Here is a 21805-nt window from a genome sequence, read left to right on the forward strand (position 1 = left end):
TTTTCTTTCCTTTTTTTAAACAAAATATCATCATTTGTTATACATGTAGGATACAGTTGGAATATCTTTTGATGATACAATTCTATGGAACGCTATTATATAAGGGCAAATCATAAATCAAGTGTTTTTGGATACGTATTTCCAGTAATCCGTATTTTTCTCCAGGCAGGCGAAGATAGATGAAAATACAAAAGCCTAACAAGAGTTCCAAGATCTCATACCTCCATGAAATATGGGCTTGCTTTATCATACTTCATTTCAACATGTCCTCATTAATTATGCAAATGACCTCGAAATCAACATAATATATGTATAGTGGTGCTAACCTTCAAGTAACTTACACATGTCACGAGGTATAAAATTCCCTCATTCACCAATAAGGAGTCACAGAATTTTCACATTAATTATGCAAATTAGGTCATAATTTGCATAATTGGTATCTGTTGATGTTCTGCCTGCCACAGATTAAATAGATTACATGTATAGTAGTACTATTATATAAAAGACTGTAATTATAGAATTTCCTCCTTAATTATGCAAATTAAGTCCTCATTTGCATAATTTGCTTCTATGTATGTATGTATGTTTTACAATTTTCAGACCTACATGGTCTTTTGCTACATGCCTAACAGTATGGAGTCATTTTAACTTATTGATTTTATAGTTCCACATCCGCCTATTTCCTGCATGTCTAGCTATTAAACTGTTCAAATGATAAGGGACTGTACGATATTTACCGGGGGGGGGGAGGGCTGGTGCACTGGAGGGGAGGGCCATTGAAAACTTTTTTGGCCCGGGGGGAGGGCCATCGAAAAAATATCTTAACCGAGGGGAGGCCATCGAAAAAAAAATCAGCCTTGGGGGGAGGGCCACTGAAAAAGTTTTCCAAAATATGGCGTCGCGTAGTACCGAATTACAAGAAATACGCCGTAAATTCGAAATATAGTACGCACTTTTAAAACTTTTCCAAATCCCAAAAGTGTCTCGGGCCGTCGCCAAAGTCGGGGTGCGAGGTTTTTGAGGTTGAGGTTTTCCCCCGACAAATCCGTGGACGACCCAGGGATATATATAGCGGAACACCGGCACGGGGAACTTGGAACGACATCGATCGTCCATAGCATGTTTAGATAAGAATATTGACGAGTGGAAATAAAGTTGATCTTCAAATATGAACATAATTCCTCTGACTATCGTCGATATTTACACCAAGTTGTGGTAAAAAAGAAGTCAAGTCACCCACGGTAAGAAAATGTTGGTCACTAGCAATGACGCCCGGCGCTCCGTCATGCCGACCGGCCGTCCCCCAGCCAGCCGACGCCGATCTCAGTGGAACTCCGGCCGAAAATATAACCCCCCGTAAGTACATATAAAATTGTAAGAGGGTTTATGAGCGGTAATATTTGAAATGGTCCGCAAGCCGTGAAGTTTTTGATCGTCGTAAACAAAACGTAACGTGATAAAATAACAGTTGTGCCTCGACTGATGGTCAATTCTAATGCACTTCCGGCTTGAGTTTAACTCAGAAATCTTCGACAAAGATTTTACCCCATGCCGTTTCAAAGGTTCAGTTGACAGATATTGTTATCCATGTTTCATTTCGTATCACAAATATTTTTAAATCTTGATAAACGCCATGGGAAATTACTTTGTAGCGGACTATACCAGCCAGTGCAGTACGACGTGAAAATGCCAGCTAGATGTACTCTCCCACCCGACTGTTCGGCAAGCTACAATGATATGGGCGGAGTTATCTTAAAATGTAGTCTTTGATGAAAGGCCGGTGGGTGGGGTGCTGAGCGCGCCGACAGGCAAAGTGCACCTACAGCTGAAGAACAAAGAGGGCCGTGGCAGCGCTGAGGACAGCTTTCCAGAACCTGGGCCCCGGGAAGGAGATCTTTCTTTCCTCTGAACAGAATGTACTTATAAGTTTTACGGAGTACAAAATAATTAACACGTGTTTATTCCTTAGAAGTGTAACGGGTGGCAAATTTTAAGGCAGCACCTCTACAGTAGCATGAATACTCCGCCCAGTTCTCCGCCTCGATGATCGTTAATTAATTGCTCTCCATGGGTTGATCGGGCGGGTGCTATTTTAAGTGTTCGGTGCATTTCGTATACATGTAGCAAAAAAAAAACAGCAAAGCTACGTACTTGTACATCAACATTCAACTACCCCCCGCTACCGATGAAGTCAATATTGAAATACGGTCTTTTTTCACGAATCTTTATTGACCATTGCTTGTTTGATCACCAACGTTCTCCGGGATCCAAAGCTGTACGTTTCGCCGCACTTGCCTTACCTTTCGATGCGATGGTGACGTCTTGCAAGTCGGCTGCGGCCGGCGGTGAAAACAAGCCCGAACATGGAACGTTTCCCGCTACGTTACCATACAATCACGCAGTACACAGCATAAATCTGGTTTTTAACAATTTTAAAGCTGCAATTTTAAATTTGTTTGGAACGATGAACTGTCTTTAAGACCAGAGGTACCGGCCGTGCGTAGAAGGGGTGCGTACTTTTCCATCAGAGTTTTTCCATTTCAGACGGGAATATTTGTCTCCCATCAGCCCCAAATTGGGGGCGCGTACCTTTAATCGGGATGCGTACTTAATTTGGGAATTTACGGAGGGATAAAGAAAAGTGGGGGGAGGGCCATCGAAAAAAATTTGAGCCGGGGGAGGCCATTGAAAAAATTTTACCGGACCATTTGCACCAGCCCTCCCCCCCCGGTAAATATCGTACAGTCCCTAAGTGTAACTGTTCACAATCCATCAGCAGAGATCTCTCAGGAGGGTTGTCTCCTCCGCACACGTAGGCCTTGAGGGTGCGCCTAACCAGCCTGGAGGGGTCCATGCGAAGAATGTGGCCAAGGTACCGGAGAATTTGCATCTAATTATGTACAACTTTCTCCCAGCTACCTACACACAAAAATTGATGAAAATACGTTGTTCCTATCTGGAATTATTGGCTTTTAAAGGTTTCGCCAGAAAGTCCCCTGCAGTTCCAGAACAATCTGCTAGGGGGACAAAATTCACACCACTTATTTCTGACAGGAAAAGCTATCTGTCACCAAAAAGTCAAGACCATAGCATGTTCAGGACAAAAGATACAAAAACCGGAAGTTCTGCTGCAGTACCAAGGTCATCCACCAGGAGGCCCATATTTGACCTTGACCTTTGTCTTCCCAAGACGTATCAGCATACCAAATATCATCACAATCCATAAAGGCGTTCTGAAGTTATGCTGACCACAAAGTTGCGGAAACACACACAGACAGACAGACAGACACACAGACACACACAGACATACAGACACGCCAAAAACAATACCTCCATTTTTCATGGAGGTAAAAACACATAAAGACACTGAGCCGAACCCTACATCTGCTTGGATATTGGAACATACCAAGCCAACATTGCTCAGAGCGTCAGAAAGAGTATTTACGTTCTGGGGCATGGCGCGAAACTGCTGACCAATCACAGCGAGATCTTCTACTAATTCTGACCAATCATCGCCAGGCGTCTGGGTCAGCGTTGTTCTTTCGCGCCATTTTTCAGCTGATAGCGTCCCGGCAACTGAGAAAAGGTCAACAAATTTTCTCCCAAACCGTGCAAATTCCGGGCGATCTAAACACATCCAGGTACAAATAAGATCCGGGTTGTACCCCAGAATTAGTACTTGTTTACGTTTTGTAATAACAGGCTGCTGAAGGGAGGATTTTCGCCCCAAATTTGGATCATGTGACCTGATCTTTTTCTGCTACATTCACATCCAGACGTGCAACAGAGAGACTGGTACATATTTTTGCAGAGGTAAGTTTATGCTTGTGCCTTTCAATAACAACAGCAGCGAGTTGTTGTTTGTGCTAAATCACTGTGTACTATTCTGTTCAAGATTGGAGAGTCTGGCACATATTTTGGGCGGGCTAGCGGTTTTTTTTAACCACAGTATACCCCGGGTCTGCGTTGTATCAAACCAGGTCACCATGTACTAGGTCCTTTTCCGGCCGACCATTTTTTGGAGGTCATTTACATTTTTTCATACACTTCTCGTCAATAAAAATAGTAAGTTTTATTGCAAATTCATGCCCGAAGGCTAATTGCATGAACAGAAGAAACATTTGTATAAAAACAGGTAATAAGTACACATATAACTACTGATAACTATTAAGAGACTACTAGTAGAAAAAACTACTGGGTTTGACTTCTTTTTTGAAGACAGAGGAAGACAAAGGATCCCACTTTTTCTATAATTTGTGGGTTTTCGGATGTTATAAAATAAAATATCACAACGCAGGGTGCTTATGATTGTATCAAAATCATTGCGACTGTGTTGTTGCAGAAGTGTTGTTTAAATCGAATCGTCGGTTGGTCAAGCATTTTTTTTCAACACATGCCCGGACAGGCCTCAGAACCGGGGTCAGATTTTGTCAACATCTTGTTTTTGTTTGTCGCCGTATTGGTAAACATGCGCATGCTACAGTTTGTCCTAAATTCTCAACGAGATTTTGCTATCCAAAATTATCCTTACACGTGCTTTAATGTGAAATGTGTGTGTGTTTGTGGTTAGCTATAATTTTTTCTGGCGTCCTACTGTCTGTGGCACATGTAGGGTCTCACTGAGGGTCTCTTCTAGCAGTTCTCTGTAATAAATTGCAGACATCGATAGCCTGATGGGTATGCACTATCATCAAATATCTGCTTTTGATCTTATTTTAGAAGTCAGTAAGTCACGTCATGAAGCAAATATTTATGAAGATTATTTCATCTGAAGCTATCAGCAGACATTTTCTACCCGTCATGGCATGCAAATTATTATTCAGCTGTGTACATTTCTTGATGAATGATATTGACAGCAACATTTAGCATTTTTGGCTGTCACGTTTTTTTTAAATATCGGAATCATAATTTTGCATTGTATTTCTATGTGACAAGAACAAAATGAGGTATATGTAGAGTTGGGCAGTGTAGACCAACCTCCTAGTACCTTCCCACACACTTACTATCGCTAGCTACTTTCTTGTCTCTCGTAGACACAATTTATGCAGGCAAAACACTAACGCCGTGAAACACTAATGTACAAAAACTGCATTTGCATCTGAGTGTACAAAAACTGTGTATGTCATTTTTTTTCTGTATATAAATTGGCCTGGCTTCAGATTGTACACCAGGCCAGGATGCTTCGTACAGTTTGACATTAGGTATAATTTGAACATGTGTCAAAAGCAGGCCAATTTGAAATTGCATGCAGGAAAAAATTGACGTACACAGTTTTTGTGTGCTTTCTGCAGTTTTTTATACATCGGGTGTTTACCTGTGTGTAAATCAGGTCATACCCAAGTTAAAGTTTATTGCAGATCAGTTGTAACAGGCACAGTGTAAGGAAAAGTGTTGTATAAGACTACTAGATAATTATATTGGTCTAGAAAATTCTACATATAGATTCTTATACATGTACATTGTCATCATCGGCGGTAGATTGCGTCCGAGCTATACAATATTAGCTAAGCACGCCGGCAGAACGTACTGCACCTGCGCGAAACCCGTAATGTATTGTACATAGCAGTTCGGCAGAATGTCTCATATAAGGTTGTATTCGCTCATATGAGGCATTTCGACAGTAGTTTCCAAATGTTGTGTCGGAAAGAATATCCTCTGCAACAGGCAAAATTCTGATGCAACGTTGACCAAAAACCCAATGAAAAACGCGAAAATACGGGGTTCTGCGCAGGCGCAGTACATTCTGCCGACGTGCTTATTAGCTATACAATATTGATAGAAAACACAGTGCACAGTGTAAGGCAAATCATTGTCTAAGATGACAGGCTTTTTTCATAAATCTTTTGCGTATAATCTACAGGTAAACCAAAAGCATACATTATCAGTCGATGAAGGCTAGACATTTACAAATCCTAGATTTCCAGTCAATCCATTGATCTGAAGTGACATGAATCAAAGTTGAAAAGTGTCTTTTCAGCAAATATTATAAAACGTACAGACTCCAGTCAGGATCTCTGCTGGTACTAGTGGTAGATTCGCTCGGGATTCAAACCCAGAACCTTCTGATTCAAAATCAATAACCCTAACGACAAGACCACCTTGCCACTTTGAATTTCTACACTTCTATGCTGTTCAACCTTCTCTCCGCTTGCTCAACAGAATTTGTTACATTTCATGCTATAGATAAATTTAATTTCATCCTAGAAGGTAATAACCCTCACTGTGTACAAATAGGTAAATATATCAAAGAATGCTTAGACCTTAGAACAAGTAGTATTAGTTGACTCATCTATTGTTTTGTACGTAGGTTAATATCTTTGTACCCATGTATTTGTCTGTATGTCTACATGCAGTTTTAGACTTTATGAAAGTCGCTGTACTTTTGTTGTGTCAATAAAGTTCTTTTATGTCCTGATTTTCCTGTATTCCTGTAGGTTTTAGTTTGCGTCCAGTAGTACTATGGAGGCTGACCTGAGAAGACTGGCCTCCGCCCTGTCCCTGTCTGCAGACATCACTGACGAGGCACTGCACATCCTGGCAGAGGTCGGGAGTAAGGCTCACGGCAAAGGACAGGTCAGAAATACCTCTTTCTTTACTTCCCGGTTACTTAAGATTCTTCTGGGTGGGTTTTGGTGTTCTTCTTTCACTGTACCTTAACTGAGAAGTGGAACGTTATGCTTTTTGGCTCAGCCCTTCTTGTGCTGATTTTGATGGAGGTGTTTGAAATAGAACGCATGTTGGTAGTTCAATGTGTTTGATCCAAATTGGTTTATATATAGAACAGTTTGATATGTTCCATAACATGTTACTGTGTTTTTTTCCCTACTCAGGTGCCCCAGCTGTGTTGTGTGGCCTGCATCTATGTAGCTGTCACAAAATCAAGGTGAGCCAACTACGGCTGTGTACCTTATATGACTGTTAATGTATTTCGTGGTTTGTAAAGTCATAGTAGTAGATACATACAGTACAGACCACGAAATACGCATCAAGTTCTGCGGGACGTACCGCGATATTCCGCAGGACGTCCCGCAATATTCCGCAGGACGTCCCGCAATATTCCGCACGACGTTCCGCAATCTTACGCACGGCGTTCCGCAATCTTACGCACGGCGTTCCGCAATCTTACGCACGGCGTTCTGCGGTATTTCGCAGGGCGTACCGCGGTATTTCGCACGACGTCCCGCAGTGCACCTGAGAGCACTTTCGCAGAACTTTGCGAAAGTTCCGCAGAACACCTCTCCGTAAGGCCGCGTTTCCGCAGAAATACGTCCTTTTCATATGCAGGCCACCCGCGCCGTGGGCGGAGAAAGATCACACCCGGTTTGTTTACATTTTCTATAGCGCGGAGTGAAAATGTTCATGAGATCTGCCGATATTTTTTACCCAACAGTGAAGATCGTAAATTCCTGAGCTAGAATGTGGTTTAATAGATTGAGTTAAGATTTCTACCTCTCTGAAACGTGCATGTACACAAATATATTTATTGAAAACATGATCGCTGTGGTCTGAATTGTTACAGGGTTCTAATTAGCGGGAGCTTTGTTTCTTGATCTTGTGTTTCTTGTTTTGAAACCCACGCTGATCGCGGAACACTTCCCGTTGGAATGAACGCCAAAATTGCGTCAAATACACAATAAACCCACATACAAATACAGTATATATGTATTCCCGAAAGATTCTTTCAGTCCTGAATTTATTTACTAGAATAGTCTATTTTTGGTCGTACAAAACAAAACATCATTTTGAAAGAAATACATAATTTTACTCTTTGTCCGTCACCCCACGCCGCCGCTGGCTTCCGAGCCAGTACAATTTCGTACAATTCGCAAAGTTACCATTCTGGGATTTAGATGTTTAAAATATACATTCTAAGGAACAGTTTCGTATGTAGTTTGTGTGGTTTTGAGTTAATTAGCGCGAGGATTGGCGAGAATGCAGAGGGTTCGTAGCGGTGGACGTGTGTTGCACTCGAGTGGGAGGGAGCGCTTCGTAACGTGCGTCCAGAAATGCCGGACAATTTTGATCGTGAAAAATCGTACAATTTGTAAATATAGCGATCTTGGATTCGGATGTATTGAGAAATACATTTGTAAGGAACAGATTCATGTATTGTTTGTGTAGTTTTGAATAAACCTGCGCGAGGATGTAGAGGGTGCGATGTAGTGGGTGCGATGAAAATGGAGTCGATTTTTTTGCCAAAAAAAAAAACGGCAACGCACCCGAAAAATAAATAAACACGGTACGGGACAACCCGAACTTGACGTGTTTATGCAAAATTTGACGCAGATTCATTCGTTCTCAGACTATATTAAAAAGTTGACTCTGTGAAAAATTTTGGGATGAAATCGGGACAAGAAAATTACAAAGCCGCGCCGGCCGTGCAGGGCGGAACAAGCTACTGTCGTCTAACAATCTTCAGGCGGTGTCTCTGGGCGGAGTCTCAACTCTTCTGCGGCCCGGTTGGTGGGCGGGTCCCCGTCTGCGCGCTGTGATTGGCGCGCCGGAACGCCACGTGGTCTGCGGCGCCAGGGAGTCTACCAGTGCCGCTGCTGCTACGTGCTGTTACGTGCTGTTACTATGGCGACGTGCGTGGGAACGCCCGGCCCAACAGCGTGGCGAACGAAATGTATCAATTTTTGATGCGTGTCAACAAAGCCATGGGGCGTAAAGAACCCTTGAATTATGCTTCGCGCTTGGCACAATAATATTAATTCTCATATGCAAAAACGACTCTGAATATTACCACGAGTCTTCCGTCAGCAACAACAAACGAACGCCTGAATCTACACACGTACACTCGAATAGAGAACCTAGATAATACTAGTAACGTTAGTAGATTATACATACAGTCGGTAAAGATCGGAACTGTAACGAAGATAGGCGAATATAAATTTGTCACATAGACACCAATCACAGAGCCTCGGTTATAGTCGGTGAAGATCGTGTTTGTAACGAAGACGGGCGAAATCATTGGAGCAGCCCAGCTAGACTGTTGGCGCCGACGGCAGGGGCGGCAACTTCTTCAAAGGGAAACGCCTGTCGATCAAGTATAATATGTGCGTGTGGCTATGGGAAAATGCCTCGCTCTAAAATGTATCACGTAGTTCTGAATCGATAATCACAAACAGCAAGGAGCTTCTACAACATATAGCGTCCTTGCAAACAGGGACAATATCAAACTTCGTTATTTTTGGCCACAGAGTCGAAGCATTTAAAGCTTAAAATTTTAAAAAGTGGTTTCTTCGGCGAAGTCATGCCTTGCAGAAAATGTTGACGATACACATTACGTGTTCGACCGCAGGTCATTGACCTCCAGCTTGCGTTGTTCCAGCGGAGAAGAGCGTCTGGCAGTTTTTATAATAGCGTCAGATTTTGTTTGTTAAATCATACACAGGCATTCATGCATCTATCATTCTTCCAACTAGTTCGTAGTTATGTGAGATGTTTATTGGAATCACACGGATCGGAACAAACTCAGCGTATCAAATAGTAAACATCAATCGCCCAAGCACAGCCGGCAGCGTGGACCCGCCGCGCTGATAATCCCCGATATTGTCCACAAATTATCAACAAATACGTGAAAATGAGGTGGAATAAGTGTCATGTAAATCTCAGAATACAAAGGCTGCTCATTAACGACCGAAATCTTGCGAAAGATTTCTTACGCAGAAGAAGTTTCGCAGCGGCGTTTCCATTACCAGTGGACAGTTCTGCGAAATTCTGCGGGACGTCCCGCAATCTTACGCACGGCCTTCCGCAATCTTACGCACGACCTTCCGCAATATTTCGCACGGCCTTCCGCAATATTCCGCACGGCCTTCCGCAATATTCCGCACGGCGTTTCGCGATATTCCGCACGGCGTTTCGCGATATACCGCAGGACGTACCGCGGTATTTCGCAGAACGTCCCGCGAAAACTGATGCGTATTTCGTGGCCTGTGCTGTATATGTCACAACTGGGATATGGCATTAATTCCATTCATACTATTCACATACAAATGCTTTTTAGAGTTTTAAAAGAAACATTACACAACAGATCTCGTACAACTTTTTACAAATTTACATATACAAGAAGCTCCCACTGAAATTAGTTTTTGGATGCAGTAATGATACTTATTATACCTGTTTGTTGTAAATGTTGCACTTCACATTTCCAGGTTTCAAGAGACAGAAGATGACAGTTCCCCAGACAGTGTTAACGTCTTCGCTCCCTGTGTGACACTTCAAGACATACTGACCAAGGCCAATGCCAAGTAGGTTCTCATCAATTTTATTAACATCTTACACAAAGTCATACAATTCTTAATATGAACAACATTTTTGATAGTGTTGTCACATGATCACACCAGATCACATAATATATTATATCTGTCAGACGGGAAAAAATGCATCTAAAAAGATCTCCAATGTAATGTCAGCCAGTAAAACATACAGTATGATACTCCTGTATATCTAAAAGTGCCAAGTTGGTCTTTTGGTTAGGGTTGCTCACTTAGAATCTGAAGGTTCTGGGTTCAAATCCCTGGCAGGCCCCATTGTTGTGTCCTTGGGGAAGGCTCTTTATACCTATTTTCTTGGGTTACCGATACCTGTCCAGTACCTAAAACTTTGTACCTGTATCAGTATGTATCTAAATCTCTGTACTGGCAACATTACCTAAACTTCTTTACCAGTGCCTGTAGCAGTACTTTAACCCCTGGTACCTGTACCTAAACCTTTTTACTGGTACCTGTACCTAAACCTTTTTACTGGTACATGTACATGTACCTGTACCTAAACCTTTTTACTGGTACCTGTACCTAAACCTTTTTACTGGTACCTGTACCTAAACCTTTTTACTGGTACCTGTACCTAAACCTTTTACTGGTACCTGTACCTAAACCTCTGTAGTCCCTGATGTTTAGGTATGCAGCATTAATGTTAACTTGTGCAAATTGTTCACCATTAAGTGAATAATGTCTCTGTTGCAGTATTGTGATGTTGTTTCACGCCATGAAGACATCACATTGTATGGAAGACGCCAGTTCCCATGTCAGAGAGGCGTACAGTCAGCTACAGCGGAAGTACTGTATCGTGGCAGCCCTGCACCTCAAGTTTGAAAAGTAAGTGCCGAAATTTTTGAATTTTCGTATATACACAAAAAGTGCTTCTCTCACCTTGCTTACATTTCAATGTCTATCAGACAAAAGGTGTCTGTGACATTGAAACGTAAGCAAGGTGGAAAGAATCGTGGTTGTGTAAAAGAAAATCCCACTAGAGAAGTAACATTTGCAAAGCAAATGCATAATGTTAACCTTCGGACATGGTCTGCCCTGTTAATTTTTACTCAAACACATTCACATACATGTACTACTAGTATATGGTGACAGGAGTAGAGTATACCATGAAATTGCAACATTACATGTATGTAACCCAACACCAGTCACCATGGTGGCAGACGTCAACAAAAATGTCATTGGCCAGGTCAGAGGTTAATGTTTGGAACAGAAGAGGAGGAAGAAACTGAGTAAAAACAATATGTTTTCCTTCGGTAAACATAGATATCCTATGTTCTACCAACCTGTTGAAATTATTTTCTGAAGTTCTATTGTGTAGTTCTGTCAACCAAATATGGTGGTACTGATAGTTACTTGTGGGATGAAAATGTTGTTTTGGGTGGTTTGTATGTTTTGGTTCCAGAGTTAGGAGGGTGGTGTAATAGTCAAGTAAGTTGCTCAAACATATATAAAAGTGAAAGCTTTTGATTCGCTTGAATGGAATTACCTAGATAAAACACTACAGACCTTTAATTTCGGCCCAGGGTTCAGAAATGGATGTCGGTACTGTATAAAAACGCTTGTAGCTGTGTTATAAATAATGGCTTTATTTCTGAATGGTTTAGTCTTGAAAGAGGAGTAAGACAGGGAGACCCCCTTTCGGGCCTACTCTTCATAATAGGACTTGAACCACTCGCCAATAAAATTCGATCAGATGAAAGAATTGGCGGAATTATCATAAGCAAGCAGCTAACAAAAAACCTAATGTACGCTGACGACACCACAATCTTGACAAATGGAGTTGAGTCAGCGAAAAATGCTCTGTCAGTCTTAGAAACGTTTGAATATTGCTCAGGACTTCAAGTTAGTAAGAAAAAAACAGAAGCCATGTGGCTGGGTACAAATAAGGACAGAAAGGACACACCTCTAGGTGTCCACTGGCCAAGCAAGCCAATCAAATGTCTTGGGGTCCATTTCTCCTATGACAGAAAGAAATGCGAAGAACTGGACTTTGATGAAAAGTTGAAGAAAATGAGAAACTTGTTAAATATTTGGTCAGGAAGAGATTTAACTTTAATAGGAAAAATCCTCGTATTTAAGTCACTAGCTGTATCCAAACTAATATATAATTGTTCAGTACTCAAAGCCCCAGAAGACTTTGATAAGAAAGTCAATTCAATAGGACTGAAGTTTATATGGAATAACAAATCACCAAAGGTCAAGTTGTCAACCCTAATGGGAAACAGGGAACAAGGTGGCTTAAATATGATGAATTTTACTTGCATGTTAAAGGCACTGAACGCCAGCTGGATAAAGAGAATATACACAACAAATGTATTAGAATATCACTTCCACTGCTTTGGGGGAACTTTTTTATTTAAGTGCAATTTCTCAGTTAAAGCGTTGAATGTTAAGAACATGCCTTCTTTCTATGTAAGCATGTTAGAAGCATGGGAGGAGTTAAATTCACACCGCCCACAAACTAAGGAGGAAATAAGACATGAATTTCTTTGGAACAATCAATACATAGTACAAAACTGTAAATCGATTTTCTGGAAAAAGTTGTTTGAAGAGGGAATAAAAACAATTCAGGACATAGCCGATGAACATGGTAACATTTTAACTCCTGAAGATTTAAGAAAAAAATATTCAATTTCCTTGAATGCATCAGAGCTCCTAAGATATTATGGGCTGCGTGAATCCATCCCCACGAGTTGGAAAACGACCTTGAAAGAGCCTGACAGTGTGTCTGTATGTAATATTAACGAACAAACACAGGAAATAGACATACAGAAAGTAACAAACAAAATCTTGTATAAGAAATATGTAGCAAGACTGTATGTCCCTCCAACAAGTGTACATAATTTAGAAGAGATCTTTCAAGGGGATGTAATTCCTCGACTTTCTTCGCCCCAAGTCGACTAGTTGAGACGAAACTGCAAAACTTTATGTTTAAGATATTACATAACTTCTTGCCAACAAAAATGTGGTTGTATAAAAGGAAAATAGGCGAATCAGGATTATGCCAACATTGTAATACAGAACAAACTATAATGCACCTGCTTTATCAATGCAAGTACGCACAACGAATTTGGGTTGAATTCTTTAAGTGGTGGAAAATTGTGGTAGGAAAAGACGTTAAGTTAGACCCACACGAAATAGTGTATGGTAGTGTCGATATGTCGAACAAAATGTACTTCTGTGTTACTGATATTAAGTTTTATTTATATAAGATGTACATTAAGGATTTACTTCATTTTACTAGCTTCGAAGAGTGTAAGACTAGATTTAAAACAATTCACTTCTGATTTTATGATGATTGTAAATACGGGGGGTAACTGATGGTGTGGGCGTCTCAGGTTGTTTTTTAATATGCTAACATTGATCATGTATGTATAGTATTTGTATTTTTATACTGTAAACCTTTGTATGTGTCATACTGTATGTAATGTTTTCTGTATTTTTGTCAATAAAGTGTTTAAAAAAAAAAAAAAATATATATAAAAGTGATTGGGCTGTGATTGAGTTTCAGTTGATTGACAGTGTTGCGCCCTGTGTGGTAGGTTCTGGTTGACAGAAATGCGGTCATCAGTAGATAAGTATGTGTATGTCAAGTCTTTTTGGCAGGGAAGCAACAAAGAGATCATACTAAAGCTAATAAGGCTGGCACCCGGGCAGTTTTTATATCTTCTGTTCTTGACATTTGATCGTTGATGTTTTTCCATCCAGGCTGTTTGCTGCTATCTTTCAAGAGAACCCAAGTCCATTTTCATCCAGGTACGTGATTTAAATGTAAATCTGCTGTTATGCCATATGGCAGTTATTGAATTCTCATCACATAATGTTATGTTCTACATACATGTATTGTTAACTTATTGTTCTGTCAATAAAAATAAATTCAACAATTTCATATATGTGAAATTGTATGTATATGTGGATGAGTGTGTGTGTGTGCATGCACATGTGTGGGAGTAGTGTGTGTATTTGTGTGTCTCTAGATCTGTGTGTGTGAGTGTGTATGTGTGTGTGTGTATGTGAATGTGTATGTGTAATCTGGAACTGTTCGTTTTAATGACCAACTTGTCATCCTTCTACAGCACCACAAACACAGTCACCCCCAGGATGAAACAAAGCTGGCTGATCTTCCTTCTAGCTAAAGGTTAGGCAGTGAGAGAATATTAATTCAATTAGATATAGCTAGGTATGCTATATGTACTGCTCCGTTCCCACTTTTTCTGCCTCTATTGTAGACCTTTTCATAGAACCCATTGCATTTTGGGAGATGCTGGGCACTCTGGGTAGTGCAGAGGGTAATGCGTACGTAATGCATGCTGTGTCCATTCATGTTGTCATGGTAACGATTTTGTTTGCCACTTGTGCTACCCATAATGCTCCACAGCATTAATGCTATCCCAGCATGCATTGGGATCTGTGAAAATGTCTTTGTTTGGAAACAAGGTGGTGGATGTACATTGTATGTAATGAAAATATTTTAAAGATACATAAAATCAAAATATTAAAACTGAATATTAATGTTCAACCCATGCCATTGTCTCAGTTTTGTTTGTGACCCCTTTTTTATAGGAAAAGTCCTGCAGGGAAACCCAGAACTGGTGCTGAACTTCCACCTCCTGTTGTGCTGCCTGGCTCACATCATCAGGTGGACTCCCAGCTTCTTACTCAGGCCTCCGTATGGTGAGGACTACGTTTTATTATACTGCATTACTGGAATTTATTTTGAGGATTTGGATAGAACTATGTGGGACCTGAGATGTGCAGTTAGTAGAGAAGGTTTCATTCACCCTTGATAGAGCACACCCTGTTTTTTTTGTGGGGTCTCTATTTTATTCTGCACTCCTTCAGTTCTAGTGACCGTCTCTTTCAGGAAATACAACATGTAATTTTGAAGCAAACAAATTGTGTATTGAAATGACGGTTATGTATCCTGCCAGTCACAAGAACAACAGGGTTTCAGTTTCTTTACACTCTCAAATTTTTGTAAATTTTTAGGGGAAAAAGTACTTTACAGCTACCAAAGATGTTCTTTGGTATCTTTTCAACAATTGGCCAATTTATTTAGCATTTATGCCATAATATTCACAATTTGCTAGGAGATGTATAGGGGGTAGTACTAGTGATACTGTTAACACATTGTACTCTCCAAGCAGAGGGTTGGGTTTTGGGGGTATTTATTTTTAGTGTGTTTTTAGTCTTTTTTTTTGGGGGGGGGGGTTCTCTTTTGCACTGAATTTTTTTCCCCACCAAACCCAACCTCTGCAGGCAGTCGGAAGCTTCAATGGGCTATAAACCTAATCACTTCAACACATTTCAGTCGTTCTGCAAGGAGGTGTGAACCAGACGCATGAATAGGCACAGTCAGCAGGAGGCGTGTGGCCCAATGAATGCCTTTCTGACTGGCTAGATGTGTGATAATCCACCACAATAAAATGGATATCCCTAATGACAGTTTGATGGTTCCCGGGGAGGGGCACTATCGCCTGTTTTGAATAGCTTTTAATAGGTTTGCCCCTCCCCGAGGTGAATGCCGGCAGAGGTTGGGTTTGGTGGGAAAAAAAATTCAGTGCAAAAGAGAAACCCTGAAAAAAAAAGCCTAAAAACACACTAAAAATACCCCCAAAACCCAAACCTCTGCTTGGAGAGTAAACACATTGCTCAAGTGGAGTTCTGCAAAACATCTCTTCATTGATGTTTATTGAAAATTAACACCCTCCTCGCTCCTCCTGACTTTAGTACTTCTTTGATTTAGATTCAGCTACTGCAAACAGAATCTTTGATTATGTTGTTGTCCCAGCTGACGTGATCTTAGAACATCTAGAAGACGGGCTGCCGGATAAGGAAGACTCTGGGACAGTTCCAGTACTGGTGGGGTCCATCCTGAAGGTTCTGTGTACAGAGATGGGCTGTGGCTATGATGATGTAAGTGTTGAATACTTACGGGACAGAAGTATTGTTTTGAGCAACTTTTCTTCAGTTTCTTTTTGAGTTTATGTGTATGTTGGCCTTAGCTTTTGAAGTAATGTCTTAAGCAACTTTGGTTCAGTTTGTTTTTGAGTATGTGTGTGTGTGTTGGCCTGAGCTTAGATTTGGTTTTAGACCTAAGAAAAAAATGTTGTGTTTCCTGTTTCAGTCCTGAAAAAATTAGGGTCAGTAGGTAGGGATTATCTTTTTTTTTCTTTTGTCTTAGGCTTTGGCAATCTCCAATGATCCATCCATAGAATACAGTTTATCAAAGAAAAACTTACATCAGGACACTATATTTTCAATATCATTGGAAAACCGAATGTACATTATTTCATCACGCAGGTGTCAGATCATGGAGCTAGTAAAAGTTGATCAGCTTGAAAAATGTATGTCCCTTGCAGGTGTCCACCAAAAAAAGTCTAGGGTTGGCAGGTTTTTCTAGGGTCGGTCGGAAAACAGGAAACACAGCTTATTTTTCCTAGGCCTTAGTTGATTGACAGGGTTGTGACCCAGTATGCTTTGGGTGGTAGGATGTGGTATGAGGTCACCAGGAATGTGTACTGTGTAATCATGGTATGAAACATAAACCATGATGTAATACTGGATTAGATTACTGTTAGTCTCTTTAGATTCGCGGGGCCTAAAGTTCGCGGTTTCGGGAAAATGGACAATCCGCGGTATTTTTAGATTCGCGATTTCTCCTTGGCTATTCAAGAAAGAATTTGTAAAATGCATTTTAAGAATAATAGAAGTTTGTGTCCCGACATTTTTATTTCCTAAAACGCGGCGCAAAAAAATTGTTTTCTGCACTGCGCGAGGCTGCCTGCATGCTCTGTCGGTATGCAAATGTTGCATCACATGTCCGCATTACGCGTCTCTGATTGGTTGTTGCGTCGTGCTGGCGGTAATACACATTCAAACTGAAGCGCGTGAAACAATTTTCTTCGTTCGGAAATAGCGCTAAAGCGCTATTTTCCACAACTACACAACCACACTGCAGTGAAGAAATGCATAATGAAAAGAATCTTTCAGGAAAACATGTATTGCTACGCCAATTTATGGCATATTCGGTGAGATTTTGGCGTTCGATGAATGCGGAAGTGTCCCAAGGTCGCCTTCTTATAGCCACGTTTACGCTAGCATTTATACCCATCAAAGCAAGAAAAAACTCCAGCAAAAGAGAACCAAGTAACATTTCCCAGGTACCAACAATTATAATTTATATTTTTCGCCAGAATATTTGTAGATGTGCCCACATTTTAGTGGTATGACCAGCGCTCTACACGCAAAGATTTTTGTCGGGCGGTACGCGGTTGACACGGCCAGTGCTATCGCTATTCGGTTTCTCATAATACTATTTTTTTTATAACAGTTTAACTTTAATACTAGTAGCTTTGATACAGTAGTCAACTACGTACATCTGCTAAAAATAAAGTTGATTTGCGGTGATTTGTGGATCGCGTGTTTCGCTTGAACTCGAAGTCCGTCGTGAATGCATGTGGGGAGGGGGGCACACTTATGCAAAACGTATTTGCGGGGAAATAGATTTGCGGTACAAAGGTCCCCCCGAATTCCGCGAATCTAAATATACCGCGGAAATTTGTAGACTTACAGTATGTCACACAATCCTTTGGCATAATATCCCATACTATGGTGTACTTTACATGTTGAATTTCATCCTGACTGTTGCCAGTCAGTAACATGGAGTAAAGAAGCATCAAGGAAAGTTGAAGTTCACATGTCTGTCTCTAGGTGGAGTCGGTGTACCACAGCTGCTGGATACGCTATACCCAGACCCTGCCTGTGAAGGAAGGCCTACCGGAGGTAAGTACATTAAATTTTGTACATTCCCTTCACTTTTATATCCACAGTAGGAAGAAAACACAGGTTTTCACAGTGTTTTTAGATTCGCTGTTAAAACAATCCTGTAGTACTGTAGTCTTACAAGGAAGTACACATGTATTGTTTTGGGCAGCATGCACTGCTTGAGGGGGAGTTTGCATCGTACATGTATATCAAGCAGGTATTGGGAGTGACTGGGTGGAGATTTAGTTTCAGTTGATTGTCAAGGTTTGGCCCAGTATGCTTTGGTTAGTGAGATATAGTATGAAGTTGCTAGGAATATGCACTACAATCCTGGTATGTACTGAAACATAAATCTTGGTGTAATGCTGGAGTAACTTATGTCATTCAATTGTACATTTGTATATTAACTAATGATACATTCTATGATGTAATTCAATCAGGTATTTCCCCATGATCATCATTTTCTTAAAATACAGTACAGTTCCAATACATTTATACAACCCAAATCACTTCTTTGAAGTTTGAAATCTCTCAGGCTGATTTCTTGTTCATTTCTTGTAAGGCCACACCGACTTAATTTTATGGATGACATCCGCGTGCGCATTGATTTTCGTCTGTTCTAAAAAAAAGAAAAAGATCAGGCACCCAGGCTACCGAAACTCCACGACTCAAGAACTCAGTACATATGTTAAGTGCCGATTTATAAATTCCACAAAAGGCCAGCATGTGCCTGCTTGTCGTATACTTCGCAATGTACTGCCGCAAATTCACAATACCTGAGCTTTGTATTCCTGTGGTTTAGTAGCATGTTTATTTTTGGCCGGAATTTTTTTTCATCTGCTCGCACGCACATGTACTTTGGGGGTCTTCGGAGGATGTCATCCATAAAATTAAGTCAGTGTGGCCTAAATCACTTTATTTCTTTCCAGCTGTCCTGGCTGGAGACTGAGTACAGGAGTTTGTACCTGTTGGAGGGAGACATAGATGAGACAACATTTCTTCACCACGACAGACATCTCATATCACCCTCCTCTGATAGGTCAGTTCTAGATCTGTGACCTGAAGTTATGTAAAAAAAGTACATGGTGTATACTGATTGGTCAAAATTGACAGACATCTGATATCAGTCACCCTCTTCCTCTGATAGGTCAGTTCTAGATCTGTGACCTGAAATAACCCCACATAGTGTATACTGATTGGTGGTGTGTCCTGATTGGTCAAAATTGACAGATACCTGATATCATCACTCTTCTCTAATTGGTCAGCTCTGTGACCTCAAATAACCTAAAAAAATTGTGTGTTTTGCTGTCTTACTTTTACATAGTGCATTATTTTCCAATAAAAAAATCAACGGTCAAACAAATTTAATCTTGGTCGGGAAGTGATTTCGACAGTTGATTGGGTATGTGGTATGAGTTCCTGGGAAGTATATAGAAGGATTCAGGAAGTAGTGAAATAATACAATGCTCTCCATATTTCCAAAACTTTCACGAAAATCCAAAACATGTCCATTAAGGTCTGAGAATTTGAAGGTCATGAAAATCCCCAAACCTACCATACGTTGTATTACTCTGAAACCTCTGATTTGCTGTTTGTATAGTGATGAAGCCAGTGGGATCCCTCATACCTCACAGACAGACCCTCTCTGTACACCTGTCAGGTGAGTCAAGACATCTTCTTTGTTGGATGAAGAAGTTCAAGGTCATTTGAGACAATATGGTAGCAAGTTACGTGTAATTGTGTATTCGAAGAGCGCTCTACATGTATGATCATTCCCTACTTTGTCTGCCAAGATGAAAAAGAAGATGATGACTTTGTGTATATTTAGGGCATGTAGCTTTCTGTATCTGTAAAGTGTATAGCCTTTCGGCGTAACACACCAGCTTTAAACATCTTGTGATACATAAAGGATGGTCTTATTGATAATAATTGTATGCTGACTGTAGTCTTGGTTTGTTTATTCAGCAGTAATTTTTTTATGTTACCGTGTTGTTAAAATGTGATGTTTTACATTTCTATGACAACAGAACTGCCATGACAACAGTCCAGCAGCTCAAGAACATCCTGAACTCAGCTCAGGACGAACCTTCTTCTACACTGAAAACTTACTTCAATGTAAGTATTGTTTTGGGCAGTGCTGGTTTAGGGAAGTGTGTATGTTTGGGCTCCAGAGTTAGAAGGATCATCAAGTGAGTTAAGTCATACAAGCGTATGAAAGTGAGTGGGCAGAGATGGATTTCAGTTGATTGACAGTGTTCTGACCTACATGTACGTGTAGTATGCCTTGTCAGTGTTCGAAATACCTGTCTGCAGTCTGCAATATGCAGATAGATTTTCAAGATTGCAGAAGAAAAATTTATACAATCTGCAATTTTGCAGAAGGAAAAATAGACTCCAGATTCAATAGTTTTCAATTTAGCAAACTAGCACTCTCAGGTCCTATCAAGGACAGACAACACTTGAGCTCCTGTTCTGAAACAACAGGAGCTTCTTCACTAATTTGCATCATCCTTGTCTTGACTTGTCTATCTTTTGTTTCCCTTTGGACTTCCAAAAATTTGTCTTCACACTAATTTGCATATCAATCAATACTTTTTGCTTATAAACCTGCAGTTCTCCTTCAGTCTCTTAGTGTCACTGATGAGAAACGTAATAGTCTGACCGTTTTAGGTAGCACCAAAATTATATACAGCTACTTGAGTACCTGTTTTTTTTTGTGTGTGTCTTTTATTAGTATGTTTCAGTATGTTTTTGCAGAAAGTTTTTCCAAATTGCAGAACAAAATTTTGACTCTTCTGCAATATTGCAGAGCACTGAAAAAAAGTATTTCGACCGCTGCTTGTACATGTGGTAGGTTGAGGTGACCAGGAATGTGTACTCTGTAATCATTGTATGAAACATGAACCATGGTTTGATACTGGAGTGAGTTACGTCAATCTTATGAGTATTTATCAGTAACTGTAAGTTATAAGAATCAGTTGTAATTCAATTGGGTGTGTCCCCATGGATGATTTTGATGTTTTATGTACATGTAGTCTGGGCACCAGTGAAAATCAATTTGTCGAGTTGAATAGGCCACTCAGCTGTCTGAAAATTCAGTAAATAAATAAGTAAATTTGAGCTTCACTTTCCCTCCACAGAACTGTTCCACAGACCCCACTGAGGGCATCCTGCAGAGAGTCTCCGCCCTGAAGACAGCCTTCGTTTCCCGCTTCCTACAGGCGACAGGTGATAACTACAGGGACATCGCTGAGCAGGTGATGATACACACTTACAGGGCAGACACCACATTTGCATTGAGCAGTAGAGGCCTCAAAATGGGAACATGATTGTAGTGCCTAGTTAATACCTTTGAAAATCCTTTTTTCTCTTGAAAGTTTTGGTCCATTTTGGAGATTTTTGGGCTGGAAGGCTAGCCTGGGTACCATCCCCAGTAGTATATTCGCAAACTCTATAACTGGGTCTGGACTTGAAGACATATAAAACGATTGGTCATGACGTCACGTAATGAGCTAGCCCGAGCAGCGGGGCTTCATTTGATTGGCTGAGCCTCAGAGGCGACAGCCAATGGCGCACCTGCATTATTCAAGTGATGTTTGTTGTTTTGTAAACACAGATCTTCGCGCGAGTATTCCTTTTCTCGGTGCGTTCTTTTTTTACCGGTAGGACGCCCAAAACATCACGAACAAAATTATTCAATGCATCTTTTTGCTCATTTTTGATCGACGATATTCCGTCTAAATCGTCCAAAACGGACGTGA

General features: G+C 40.7%; 1 protein-coding gene across 2 annotated transcripts in view; it reads left to right on the forward strand.

Annotated features, from left to right (window-relative positions):
* Positions 1-3512: 3512 nt before the first annotated feature.
* Positions 3513-21805, forward strand: part of LOC109463769 (retinoblastoma-associated protein-like) — a 78626-nt gene continuing 60333 nt past the window's right edge. The window contains exons 1-14 of one of the 2 annotated variants that reach the window (XM_019760625.1): positions 3513-3813; positions 6435-6573; positions 6831-6883; positions 10158-10253; positions 10971-11102; positions 13986-14033; positions 14354-14415; positions 14841-14951; positions 16069-16193; positions 17991-18062; positions 18974-19083; positions 19645-19704; positions 20072-20159; positions 21185-21301. In XM_019760625.1, coding sequence (XP_019616184.1) covers positions 6460-6573; positions 6831-6883; positions 10158-10253; positions 10971-11102; positions 13986-14033; positions 14354-14415; positions 14841-14951; positions 16069-16193; positions 17991-18062; positions 18974-19083; positions 19645-19704; positions 20072-20159; positions 21185-21301 — 1188 coding nt within the window. In that variant the 5' untranslated portion in view covers positions 3513-3813; positions 6435-6459. The remainder of the gene's footprint in view (positions 3814-6434; positions 6574-6830; positions 6884-10157; positions 10254-10970; positions 11103-13985; positions 14034-14353; positions 14416-14840; positions 14952-16068; positions 16194-17990; positions 18063-18973; positions 19084-19644; positions 19705-20071; positions 20160-21184; positions 21302-21805) is intronic. The other variant, XM_019760626.1, reaches the window with a different exon arrangement.

Source organism: Branchiostoma belcheri, unplaced genomic scaffold (assembly GCF_001625305.1).
Source record: "Branchiostoma belcheri isolate BF01 breed outbred unplaced genomic scaffold, Haploidv18h27 scaffold13, whole genome shotgun sequence".
Classification (NCBI taxonomy): Eukaryota; Metazoa; Chordata; class Leptocardii; order Amphioxiformes; family Branchiostomatidae; genus Branchiostoma; species Branchiostoma belcheri.